This window comes from Penicillium alfredii (assembly GCF_028826965.1).
Source record: "Penicillium alfredii strain IBT 34128 chromosome Unknown utg000007l_segment0_segment0, whole genome shotgun sequence".
Taxonomy (NCBI): Eukaryota; Fungi; Ascomycota; class Eurotiomycetes; order Eurotiales; family Aspergillaceae; genus Penicillium; species Penicillium alfredii.
The window spans coordinates 1,315,132-1,327,822 of NW_026622704.1; the positions used below are offsets into that span (position 1 = coordinate 1,315,132).

The window sequence follows — 12,691 nt, forward strand, 5'->3', positions numbered from 1 at the left end:
GATCAAGCTTTGCATGGACACATGCAGGATTCAATAGGCATTGATAAACTAACCATTCTGTGGGAGCGAAGAGGGAGATCGGGGCGGCTGAACCGTCGACAAATGGCGATTCCTTTTGGGTAAGGAATGTGATTATGTGGCCGTCCCCGACTGCGCAGCCGTATATGACATGAAGGCATTGGCCGATGGAGCAGAAGGTGACAGTCCCGTGGTATGCGGCGAGTCTTTAGCAGCCAGCATGGGCGTCATGCTGGAAACGAGCACGAATCAATCCTTGCGGGAGAAACTTGGCTTGGACAGCTCTAGTCAAGTTTTGCTGTTTGGTCTAGAGGGCACCAACGATCCAGAAATCTACGAGTCTTTGGTTGGAAAGGCTTCCAAGACTGTCTTTGAAGCTCAGGATTCCTTCGTCGCTCGCTAAATAGTGGTGTTTGCCTGCGAGTCGGAGATGTATAGCAATCGTTGACCTTGTTTTTAAAATAACAATATATGACTGAGGCTGGTCTATGTGATGTTTATCTAGCAAATAGCTTAGGTTTCCTTGCCAACATTCTCTCTAAACAGGCCCCATTTCCTTCAAAGAGTATCAACATTGAGCATACGTGCTCTCCAGTTCCATTCTGTCGAGGTCTGCAGCTGCCTGTTCCCCTATCCCCCCCCCCCTTCTTCTTCCCATCTCCCACTTCTAAGCATCGCGAGTCTCCAGCAGACCACCTGGAGCAGACCACCTTCAGCAAGCCCGCGCTTTCGGAGATGATGCAAGTCGCCTTCGCGCTCTACAAGGGTCACCCTGTAGCGGAAAGCGCCCTGAAGTATACTGGAATCGTCGTCAACGGTGATTCTAACAAAGCAAGGTGACTTCACACTGATTCTTTCTGTCTCAGGCATAGACCAGGGAATCCCGTGAGACTCTCGAGTTGTCCCGATCGTCCCTTTGGTGCGGCCAAACGTCTCTCCCGTCGAGGAACAGCTCAGCGCGGCCGATCTAGTTCCCAGGGTATATTCTTATATTAAAAATGGCTATACTATATTTGACAACTACGGATTCTGCAGTAGTTATGGTTTATTCAACGGCACTTAAGAGCATAGCAATGCCTAAAGGTGTTTATATGACTAGTTCGTCTTCATCAAGGCCACTGAAAAGTGGACCAGGGACCTCTAGGGCAAGAAGCTCGCATCTCTTGCTTCTTAACAACTGATCAGATGACAGCCCACTAGATCTGTGCATAGATGTAGAAATTCTATTGGAAAATATGTTAAACCACGGCAATATTACCCAACACGATCTACAGCGGCCCTCGGACACTCCGGAGGCTGTGCAGCGCCAGTTCATCGTGCTCTGCATCGGGCCGTGGGCTTTCCTCCCCGTGTCCGAATAGCGGGTTCGGTTTTCCGCGAAGTTGCTCCGGGTGCCGGGTCTCCTCCGGCGGCTCCGACGCCGGGCTGACGAAATGTGATAGGTTCCGGCTGCCTTCCAGCATCCATGAGAAGTCGGAATCGGCCAGAGAAGGTCGCACATTCGATCGCGGCATAGATCGTCCACCTTCGGCCTGGCTCTCGGGTTTCCGAGCCCGTGATGAGGTGATGTTCGGTTTGGAGGTATCACTCTCGGTGCTTCTTCTGGCAGTGTCCGCGTTGGCGGGAGTTTGCTGGTCCTTCTCTGTCACGATCTCATGTTGGTGTTCTTGGGAGAGCTGTGCTTCCGGTTCTGGTTGATTTATCCGGTCGCTTGTCGTGGGGGCAGGACGGACAGGACTGAGTGAGAGTGATGCGTCTTCGAGACACGCCTGGGCGGACTCAGCCCGAGCCAAAGCTTGCTTCACGGCATCGTTTTTGTCAGGCTCCAAGTCGGGAACTGTCCTCAATTGCGTGTGAAGGTCATTTAATGCCTCACGCAAGGTCGTCGCCAAGGCCTTGTTTCTTTCTTCCAGACGATTGATCTTGGTCTCTAACCCGAGCGTTGCCACTGATGGGCCTTTCGACAGGGTCTCTGGAATCAAGACGGAGGGAACTGGCTTGTTGGCAGCAGGTCGCGGGCTTGGTTCATAATGCATTGTCTGCATGTTCTTCCTGGCCTCGGTTACGGCGCCTCGAACAGCCTTGGCTACACCCCACGATTCTGTTCGACGTTGGATTCCCTGAGAGACATCCTGGAAGAGAGTTTCGAGACTCTTGGGGCTGTTTCGAGTAGGTGACTGAGCAGGAGAGCTGCTGTCGCTGCGGCGCTGAAAGTCTTCCCAAAGATATGCCTTTCTTGCAGGCGGGCTGCGTCGCTTCGAAGATTCTAGAGGCCGACCCGAGTACTTCGCGATGAGAAAGCTGCCTCGTTCTGCAGTGGGATTTTGTTCCAAGTAAAGTGCATCATGAACAAATGTTTGGGGTGCATGTGGCTGGGGAGAGGGATAGCGGAGCAAAAGCGACAGCGCAGTAGAGTAGTCCGCATTAAGCACTAGACGGAGCAGGTCAGTAAAACCAGATGCAATAGGAAAAGATCATGAGTACCGACATTGCCAGCGGATTCGAAGCAGCATTGCGACGCATGTAAAGTCCACCAAATCTGACCGTAGTCCATGAGCGAACAGTAAGTCCCACATCATGAGAACCTCATCAAATGGAAATTCTCGTCCAAATAGGAGGCGCATCCAGCGGCTGTGAAGCATATTAGAGCTTGCCATATTGTTAAAGGTAAGAAACATACGTCAAGAAGATCTGAGGCAAAACATCGGCCGCCCGCAAATGCTCGGCCAGTTCGTGATCAATGATCATCAGGGCCTCTTTGTGGAGATAATCGCACCGGTTGACAATCGGAATTACATCCATCTGGCCATTCGCAGAACGAGTTTTGCTATGCTCATAATAGATGCGCGCCGTCTGCATGACGCAGAGAAACAGGGTAAATGAATCATGCTCGACAAACGCAGGATCAAGCATGCCCAGCATCAAATCATCATCCTTACTTTCGGTCGAATTCTTCAAGTCTCCTGGCGATCGCTGTACCGAATCTCGATCCACAGCCCACAGAATTGGAGCCAGCAGCTCATGCATGCCTTGTCGGTAGCCCACGTCCGGGTTGAGCTTCGAGTAGATGAACAAGATATCAGTCAATTTGGACTTGGTAGCCGGCTCCCGAAAGAAGAAGTTCTCCTGCAAGCACCGATCTACATCCTGCAAGATCTCGGCGCGCAACGCTTCATCGTTTCGGAGAGTTTGCCAGGGAGACTGAGACGAGTTGAATCGGGTCAGATAAGCACTGGACCATGCTCATTACCAGTGACAAAAAGGGTGGCATACCTCCTCATCGTCCGCCAGCGGATCGACCGTCGACTCCAAATCATCGGGATGTTCAATGTACTTTAGAAAATGGGCGCGGAGTGCGGCGTACGCGTCGCGCGACTCAGTGAGCTTCCGTAGCCATTGTTGGCGATCGAAATCCTCGAAAAGCAAGAATGCCTGCGACTGAGATTAGAATGGGATTTTTCCTTCTCCTCGTTAAATTCCCTCCAGGGTCGCTCTCAAACCTTCCAGCAGATCGACCGCAGCCCATCGTGGCACAGACTGCTCCCCTCCGATCGCAGTGCGGCACGGAGATCGGAGAGAGAGTCATTATCGAGGAATAGAGTCTCCCATCTCTTTCTGCCAGGGTCAGTGGGCGGGTTTCTGGGTTTGCGGGGGGACAATACCTGGTCTCGTCAATGGATCTCATGGCAATGCGATTGTGGTGGAGAGATGAGGGGGAGATCATGGCAACTCCGCCCCCGGCATTTTCTCTTATCATTGCAACATTCCTACATCCTCGACTTATACCTTCAGAGGCAGCTATTGGTGTGAAGACAAGCATAAAACGCATCTATACGGAGAAAACGTTCATTTGCGGATTGGCTGTCTACGTGGATCTCCCACACTTTGCGTGTTCGCTCGACCTCTCCATGTCGCGCACATAGTGACACTCCGGACCCAATGTCTGCAGATCTGTTCGCAGAGTTCGGTCAGGGCTCTGCCCCTGCACAAGGATCCACAGGCCGACAGCAGACAGGGCAAGCATCTTCATTGATCCCGGAATTAGAACAGTCCGGCGATGATTTCTTCGGAGCGGGTGGCTTGCAACAGATCAGACCGCAACCTCCAAGCCTAGGAGTTGTTTCTAGTCGGTCTGCAGCACCAGCTCCTCGGCAGCCTCCTGGGTTTCAGATATTTGATATTCCCCGGCAACGAGACAGCGATGTGCTGTTTGATGCCACTCTCGACGCGCCCGCCAGCGAGGATGATGACGACTGGGGTGAATTCGAGGGTCCCGAGTCAACTCCCCAGCAAGGTCCCTCGAGCCATGCACCAGTAAAAACTGTACTTCCCAATCCACAGCCTCGTCAAGATACGGGGAGTATCTCTGGGACCATCGACCTGTTGGATTCGCTCACAATATCGAATCAAACTACGAAACCACCGGTGACGCAAGTCTCCGGGAAGAAACCTCAACCTCAACCCAGCAAGAACGTCTGCAACCAAACGTGGGACGATGACTCGTTTGATGACTGGGGCGATTTCACCGACGGTCCCCCAGTCAAGAAATCTCCATCAAGACCTACAGAGAAGAAAAAGCCCCAACCACATCTCAAAGTCAAGCCCAGCAACCCTCCCCCAACAACCTGGGAGGACGATTCCTTCGACGACTGGGCAGACTTCACCGACGGGCCAAGCACCAAACCCACACCAATCAAAACCAAAAAGCCCAGCGCATCCCATCCAGCCCCAGGACCAGCCGCGAACAGCTTTCTCTCTGGCACCGCAGCACCAGCCACCGCCGTCCGACCAACGAACATCCCGCCCCCATCAGTACTGATGGAGCTCCTCCAAGACGTACTAGAGCAACAACAAAAAGAAGCCACACAGGCCAGATCACAGCAGCGATCCTCCAACACCACAGCCACGCCACCACCAACAACAACAATAGCAGCCACGGCCTCGGCCATCCACGTCACACTCCAAACAACAGCACGCATCATCGCCGGCCGCAGCCTCCGCTGGAAGCGCGACACAATCCTCAGCCAGAGCATGCGGATCGGGCCCGCGCACTCCGGGAAAGCAGGCGGCATGAAACTCAACACTGTTAACAAGAACGAAAACGTCAAGGAGGAGCAGGAGGCCGTCGACGTTCTGGGGCTCTGGCGCGAACGCGCCGTGCTCTTCAACGCCGTCGTCCAAGCTGCGGGACTGCGGCCCGTGCCCGCGGTGGCGCAGCCCAGTGCGCTGAAGGTCGTGACGGAGCGGCCGGAGCAGGGCGCGCTGAAGGCGGCGCATGCGTGTGCGCTGTGTGCGCTCAAGAGAGATGAGCGCGTGTTGCGCGTTGACGAGGAGACTGTGCAGGATAGTTTCGGCGAGTACTGGACGGACCATTGGGGGCATACGGCATGTCGCCAGTTCTGGGAGACGAATCGGCATTTATTGGGGCAGCGATGATATATTGATGGTACACACATGAATGAATTAGATATGAATTGCATATGCATGGACTCGGGTTTGATCTACAGTTGGTTAATGTAGACGGACAAACTAGGGTGTTTGTCCATACTACCCATTGGGCAGTGGCGACGACCACGCCGAGAAGATATCTAGGCTTACAGCTGAAAACTATAGGAAGACTGCAAAACCAGCTCTCCAAACAATTCCGATTCCTTTTGAGATAATAGAGAGAAGAGAGTAGATACATGCACTAGGAGAGGGGAGAATAAAAAGGCCCAAGCGGAAACATCGAGAGATGTCCGTTGATCATTCGCGATATTCCCACCCCCAAGGGTCTCAACCTGCGAAGGCGGGATGCAAGAGAACCAGAGGACATGTTGAGGCTCAGCGACCTTCCATGTGAACCGGTCAGGTATTGTCAGCTCAGGAGAAGCGGCGAGGCAAGGTTCCACGCGCCGTTGCCTTGCTGTTTCCATCTGCTCGGGAGAGTCGTAATCCGCTGCCTGCGCACGGTTTGTGACTCCTTATGCGCAGATTGGCCAAACCAAAGTTGTGCTCGAGGCCACTCCCCCGGCGCGTGCTCATACCAAGGCTGTTAGGCCCCAATTCTTAAAGCAATGTTCATTACAGGGCGATTTTAGCCATCGGCAATACTCAAACAATGAATATGCTGCCACACGCTTTAGGTAGAGGGACAATCGGGGTCGGTTCCGGTCGACGGCCGTGGCCGCGACCATAACGGTGATGACAGGTTGCAAAATCAAAGGCTAGCGCCAGTGATCTGAACAATTGTCACATCTAAAAGCTCTGCGCTGATACCGCGGCAGGCTGTGATTTGTTAGCATACTGGATCGACATACAAGGCGCATGGAGGATGACGATATGAGGTCTCGGCATCGTGAGATGCAGCGGCGATCACTTGGCACGACGAGAAGTAAGGGGGGAACTTACAGGACTATTAAGCATGCTGTTGCGCTTGTTTCGGCCCTTCTTGATGTGGTTCTTCAACGCAGCTGAGTCCAGGGGCTTCAGCAGCTCAAAGCTACAAAGGAGTTCACCCGAGACCGACATGATGGCCCCCCAGTTATCGAATTCACCACAATACTAGAACACCATCAGCTTAAGCTCCAGATCGATGCGAACAAGGGGGAACTTACATTAGGAGCAGAAAACACCGTCACCAGAATCCGATCCTGATAAAACTCATATCCGTCTTCGACCACCATGTGTGCACGACACACCAGATCGAAGTCATGACGTTGCAAGAAGTTCAAGATTACCTTCTTGCCGAAACAATAGCTCACGCCCCGTTCGTTGGGCTCCCAATCTTCTTCCATATCTGCAGGATCACTCCACAACAGATCGTTCAACAAACCATAGTCGGGCACGTCCGTGGGACGAGCAATACCTCGGATATCGTCCATGTGCGAAAGACTGGGAGAGAGGCCCCCATGAACACAGAAGATTTTCCCGGCAACAATCGAAGCAATCGGCAAACAGTTGAAAGTATCAATGAAGGTCTTCCAGACCTTGATGTTGCAACGCCGCTTACACTCATCATAGAACCCATAAACCCGCGTGACATTGGCACATTCGTGGTTGCCTCGAAGCAGGAAAAAGTTTTCCGGGTACTTGAGCTTGTAACACAACAACAGGAGAATCGTTTCCAAGCTCTGCTTCCCCCGATCGACATAATCGCCCAGGAAGAGATAGTTGGAGTTTGGCGGGAATCCACACATTTCGAAGAGTCGGATGAGATCGGTGTATTGACCGTGGACATCGCCGACGATCTTGACGGGAGCCGACAGCTCCAACAGAGCAGGCTGAGACAGAAAAAGCTCACGAGCCGCTGTGCAGATGGCAGTGATCTCTGCATTCTTCAGGCATACGGTCTTGGTGACTTTGGTGGAATATCCTGCATCCAAGAGTCGCCCAATCATATCATCCAGATCGATCGACTTCAAAGCACCCATGCCCATCCCGGGGGAGCCGGAGGTCTCCAGTGGAGCATTCATGATGAAGTCCAAGATAGGATTGAGCTGGTTCTCCCGCTTTACCAGAATGGACTCCACCGGGGCAGCAGGAGCCGCTCCGGATGGCGGTCCGCCTGTGGGAGGACCCTCGGACACGAGATCCACCTCACCACTCTGCTGCATCGCATTCACATCTTTGTGGCCTCGCTTCAAGCTAGTTGACAGTGACGGAGAGGGCGGAGGCTCGGGGGAGGCAGGTCGGGACGTGCTTTCGGATGCAGGAGATTGGGGCAGGCCGGCATTCGAACCGGGTCGGCTGCTCGACGACTTGATTGAACCGGCATCGGACTTGTCCGTCTGGCTCTCGGTCTGCGAAAGCGCGGTCGTGGACCCCCGGGGGCTGTCGGTGCTCCGCGCACCGGGAATTTTCGAGCGAATGGAGCCGCGGAAGGAGCGGAGGGATTCTTTGGTGTCCGATTTGGAAAATGACGGGTATGATTGCAACGGGTCGCCCGAGCCGGCGTTGCCCTTGGAATGCATCTGACCCATCGCTGCAAGGCAAGGATGTCTGCCAAGCTTGGATTGGGATGATCGCACACGAACGGCAGACGTTCAAACCGCTACGCCGAGAAACCCCTGTTTTTTTTGGAATGTCTTGGCTCCCAGCTCCTTGAGTATCGAATTTTTTGAGGGGACGATATATTAATCCCAGAAATGCCCTGCTCAGAGTCCGAGTTGATTTCTGCGAATGTCCACACCGGAATTGTCGGGCTGGTCGGAACTCCGAGACACGAGTGAAGGTGGGCGCGGTAAGAGTTACGAGAGACAAAGCGATGAAGCGATGGATCACGTTCGAAAGAAAAAAGGGAGATGGTAACCGATCAACGCAGTTAACCCAGCTACAGGCTGAGGGGAAGATTTCGGACGAGGTGAAAAAGCTAGAGGGAGAGGTCAAAGGCGAATCTCCGCTGCAGGGTGAGCAGTTTCCTACACGCCCGATTAGTGTCTCCGACGGGGCAAATCGGGCAACCTCAGTGGGATAGCAGGGCTGAACTCCACAGCTCAAATGGCATGTGGAGGTTTGGAGATGAGAAAAAAAATGGCGAGGCAGGAAATGGGGAAAGTTTGGTTGTGGTGGATTAAGGCGGGTAGAGGAATGCGTCATTATGTACTGGGGGGTTGGATGGTATTTATCCCACATAACGGGCGGTCGCAGGTGGGTACCACAGGAATGAGAGTGAAATCACTTACCTCAGAAAGATGCAGACGGGGAGACACAAAGGAAAGAAGAAGGGAAAAGAGCAAAAAATATGGGGAAAATAGAAAAGAGGAGGGGGGAGCGACTCAAGACCGTTGAGGGTAGGCGAAAGTACTCCGCCACCGCTAGTACGTGCGAAGGTACTTGGAGGGTACATGAGCTCGCTCTGTTCTGGCTACACTCATAGCTAGGCAGTCTCGATCAGCGACTATCTGCACTTATGTCAGCCGGAACATCCCCGGGCCGAGTCTGCATGCAGAAGTCAAAAAGAGGCCTGGTCGAGGCCTTGTTTTTCTGGTTATTTATAGTCACGAGATGGGTTCATGACTGTCTTTATTTGAGGTTGTGCTTGGGGGAGATGCTTTTCCTTTCTACAGGTGTTTCTTTGACCCACCCAAACTGCGGAGATGTCCGAAAGACTCCGACCCAAAGAGGTACGATAAGCGCAGATTTGAATTCCGTCCAACCTGAAGAAACAGGCGAACGATGCAGATTCAGCCAGGAATGAGACTTTGCCCCCGACCCCACCCGACCATTCGTCTATCTGGAGCTTGGGCCCCGCGATGCCTCCTATCAGAGGGAAAAGGGCGTCCATGAAAGTCTACACATCTTTCTTAGGGCTTGATCCAAGCCAAAGACAGCCCTATCTACGGATCTTCTCCGTCCAATCGAGTTGAGAATCTAGCAACAAAGAAAAAGCCATATAGCTGTCACCGAGCAGACGGGTGCAGATGGTCTTGGTCCTGACAGAAACACATGATTGCGCATGCCAAGGCCCCTCCAGGGCGGAGACACCGCCCTTTTGCTTCACCAGCCCCGAATCCCTCCAGAGCGTGTGCTTCATATAGCCACCAGACCTGTTGGCCAAGCCCGCAACGCCACGCGCTGCAGCTGCCGTGTTCCCCGCGCCACGTTTATTGAATTCCAACGAAGTGAACGCCTGCCAGGATCTTCTCCTTGGCAGCCTCACGCTCAACCCTCGTGCTGGCAGCCGTTTCTGGCAGCCCGCTTGCCGTCTGCTAATTTAATTGAGTATTATATCTATTCAAGATCCATGCTTTAACCTCGTTCAAGTTAGTATTATCCATCACTATAATGGTTAAGTAATAGTTAAGTATATTCACCATCGAATGCCTAGAGCCCAGGGAGTGGAGATCCGAATCCCTATAGTTATAGATGATCATCTGCGTAAAGTTGCAGCTAATTCAGAATCATGATGTCTGTGGCTCGAGGCATTTTCAAGCATTCAAAGCAACTGAAGTCATATCAATACAAGCCTGTCAAGCTGGATCAAAGCAAGATCACAAGCTTGATTCTTGATTTAAAATATCACTGGCTTCCATTTGCAAGCCCACCTTTTCCAGTATCTCCTTGTATAACTGGCCACGCCCATTTCAACATTGTATCGATTTTGTCGTAGTATTGAGACAAGTCGATAAGATCAAGGTAGTCCATCTCAGGCGGCGGCTCGACTGCAAATGGTGTAAAATCCAGGACTTCAGTAAATTGAACCTTCAGCCTCCTGCCATCAAAGTAGGCATAGAGTATGCGCCAATGCCCATAATAATTCCATAGTCGAACCATTCTCTAGGTCCTATAATTAGTGAAGTTCTTCATAGGATGGATAAAAAATCTACAAACCGGTAAGATATGGTGAAACGTTGTCACACTTTGCCCATGGGCCATGTGGCGTAATTCTTTCCTTTGTGCCCTCATTGCATCTAGGATTTCATCGATCACTGCAACCACTTCACGGACTGGACTGAGGGGAGCTCTTCATGGCAAGTCGCGAGTTGAACATCAGCAGTGGCATGACTTGGAATCTGTGAAGATGGGGTAAAGGGAGTGGCGCTGTTCTTCACCACAGTATTACTGGCTATACTGTGGTGTAAGCCAGGAAACGTGGCTTTATTATGATCGCCCTTGGAATCCTCGTCATAGATCAAAGCATCAGCTGTATACCTCAGTTGGCGATGAAAAGCATGAGTGTATCATGGCGCTTGATCCGGTTTAAAAGCGCTGAAATAGGCCTTAGCATATGAGTTTGTCTTATTACCAAAGACACTTACCGATCCCTTTCCCAACCATAGCATCTTATTCTAGAATCATTTATTAGTGATAAATGAGTTATAAGTTGATAGCGGTCTAGGAGTAAGTGTAATGATTCACTTACGTCGAATAAAAAACGCGGTCATGCATATCATCGCTCATCCCACGAGCGTAATAATCAAATGCCAAATGGAGGGCTGCTGGAAAGAACCTGCCCAGAATATCTTCATCCCCATCGTCCTCATAATTAGCACGATCCTGTCCTGCGTAGAGCATTTCGTCCCTGAGATCTCCTTTGATGTCACGGCAACTAGGAAATGATGTGCGAGGGAGAAAGTAAGGAGTCACCAAATCGGATGTCGACCCAGTATTGATATCCAAGTGGTGAAAGTCGACGCTGAGTTGCTCAACGATCTGATGAGTGAGGAGTTCACCTGGCAAGTTCCAAAGGGATTTCGAATCCTCTTTAGCTCCCGGTAGCGATTTTTGAGCTGAATAGATAGAGGTATCATTTTGTGTAGAAGAACAGCTGGGTTATTCAAGGTGTTGTGGATGGTGTACTAAGGTGAAGAGATACAGCGATACTAAATGAAAGGAAGTAGAGTGGAAATACTATACGTATGTCCTCGTCACTCAAGTGGTATCTAAATAGGCTTGGTTTGTCTCTGGAAAGTATATAGTCACGTGGTGTCTCTTGGCAGTAGTGAATCCGGGGTTCCGAGAGTTTTTCCATTCCGTCCTGCCTGATCTGTCAGGCCAGAATCATGAGTTTTATCTATGCGCCGTTCCCTGAAGTCGCAGGCAGGAGTCTGATATCAGTGGATACGAGCAATGCACAGGTGGCAGTCTCAGGAAGGATCAGGACTGGCCTCAAGGTGAGAAATGTTGCGTGGCCGGAAGTGTGGCAGATCGACGACTTAAAGCGGCCTCACTTGCAGAGAAACAGAGCTCTCCCTCTCTCTCAGAGCGCAGCGGAGTGGGCGATGTGTTGGCCTCCCACCCTGTGTGGCTTGCTCTCGTGGACCAGGAAGTCTTGGAGCTTGGAATTTCATTGGCAGGACAGCGTCAGACAACGCTCACGGACGTAAGAGTGTGTCTGATGGACAGCCTGGGGAAGGCATCTACTCCAGCTCGATTTTCGTAATGTGCCGGCCGGGAATGACTATGAGCCCTATAAGTCGGCTTGTCATGTTGACCTTGACTGTGGCGCTCTTGGCTTCTGCTTCAGCTTCTGTCTCTTGCGCTTGCTGTTTCTCGGCGGCAGCCTCGACCGCGGACGGGGTTGGGAAGCGGTATTCGAACGAGTTGGCGAGGATGATATTGCGTTCCTGTGGCAAAGCCCAGCATCAGCCCATGCCCGTATTGAAGTCTTGATGTGTTTGGGTTTGCTGGATCTTCGACCCGGTCAATCACGGACGACTAACCGCATCGGTACACTTGAAGATCCCAATGAACATCCGGCTATCGGTGGTGTGCACTCTAAGAGAACGTCCGAGTATCCCCTCCAGGAATTGATTGCTCTGGCCATCCCCCATTGTCACTGCCGAGTTGCTCATACAGATGTCGATCTCACTCCAAGGCTCGAGGGAACGGGTTGGGAAGTGGGGGTTAAGCAGTCGTGTTTTGTGCTTGGCGGAGATCGCAGGAGGAAAAATTCTCGGGGTCACACAATACCGAGGGCTCAAGCCGGTGATCAGAATTCCTCGGGGCGATATTCAGCAAGCATGTGTGTTGATGGTCAATTGCAATCGGGACTCGCGAAGTCGACGCACGAGACAAATTAGTACCTTAGTGCCTAAGGCCACAACGTGAGAGTGGGGCATTCAATATCTTGGCAGCTCATCCATCGTAACTACAATTAATTAACAGGGGTTCATCTATGGATGAATAAACTTGGAAGTATTTCACTACGTCACTATGCAAGGAACTAGGTAGCAGGAAATCCTGAACAGCT

The 12,691-nt window shown here is 51.9% G+C and overlaps 6 protein-coding genes across 6 annotated transcripts; 2 read left to right on the forward strand and 4 right to left on the reverse strand.

Annotated features, from left to right (window-relative positions):
- Positions 1-169: 169 nt before the first annotated feature.
- Positions 170-858, forward strand: NUU61_005162 (uncharacterized protein; the record flags this gene model as incomplete). Its single annotated transcript, XM_056655744.1, has 2 exons — positions 170-385; positions 691-858. 2 exons carry the CDS (start codon positions 170-172, stop codon positions 856-858), a joined length of 384 nt encoding a protein of 127 aa, XP_056511357.1.
- Positions 859-1,286: 428 nt separating this feature from the next.
- NUU61_005163 (GTPase-activating protein GYP6) lies at positions 1,287-3,703 on the reverse strand (the record flags this gene model as incomplete). Its single annotated transcript, XM_056655745.1, has 6 exons — positions 1,287-2,449; positions 2,507-2,649; positions 2,699-3,219; positions 3,292-3,450; positions 3,519-3,633; positions 3,681-3,703. The coding sequence occupies 6 exons, from the start codon at positions 3,701-3,703 to the stop codon at positions 1,287-1,289; spliced, it is 2,124 nt and encodes a 707-aa protein (XP_056511358.1).
- Positions 3,704-3,957: 254 nt separating this feature from the next.
- On the forward strand, positions 3,958-5,454 carry NUU61_005164 (uncharacterized protein; the record flags this gene model as incomplete). Its single annotated transcript, XM_056655746.1, has 1 exon — positions 3,958-5,454. The coding sequence occupies one exon, from the start codon at positions 3,958-3,960 to the stop codon at positions 5,452-5,454; it is 1,497 nt and encodes a 498-aa protein (XP_056511359.1).
- An 801-nt stretch (positions 5,455-6,255) lies between these two features.
- On the reverse strand, positions 6,256-7,979 carry phzA (putative serine/threonine protein phosphatase; the record flags this gene model as incomplete). The annotated part of the gene is made up of 3 exons (XM_056655747.1): positions 6,256-6,285; positions 6,409-6,561; positions 6,615-7,979. 3 exons carry the CDS (start codon positions 7,977-7,979, stop codon positions 6,256-6,258), a joined length of 1,548 nt encoding a protein of 515 aa, XP_056511360.1.
- Positions 7,980-10,438: 2,459 nt separating this feature from the next.
- Positions 10,439-11,013, reverse strand: NUU61_005166 (uncharacterized protein; the record flags this gene model as incomplete). The annotated part of the gene is made up of 2 exons (XM_056655748.1): positions 10,439-10,511; positions 10,862-11,013. 2 exons carry the CDS (start codon positions 11,011-11,013, stop codon positions 10,439-10,441), a joined length of 225 nt encoding a protein of 74 aa, XP_056511361.1.
- An 845-nt stretch (positions 11,014-11,858) lies between these two features.
- Positions 11,859-12,272, reverse strand: NUU61_005167 (LSM domain-containing protein; the record flags this gene model as incomplete). The annotated part of the gene is made up of 2 exons (XM_056655749.1): positions 11,859-12,065; positions 12,162-12,272. The coding sequence occupies 2 exons, from the start codon at positions 12,270-12,272 to the stop codon at positions 11,859-11,861; spliced, it is 318 nt and encodes a 105-aa protein (XP_056511362.1).
- Between the last annotated feature and the right edge of the window lie 419 nt (positions 12,273-12,691).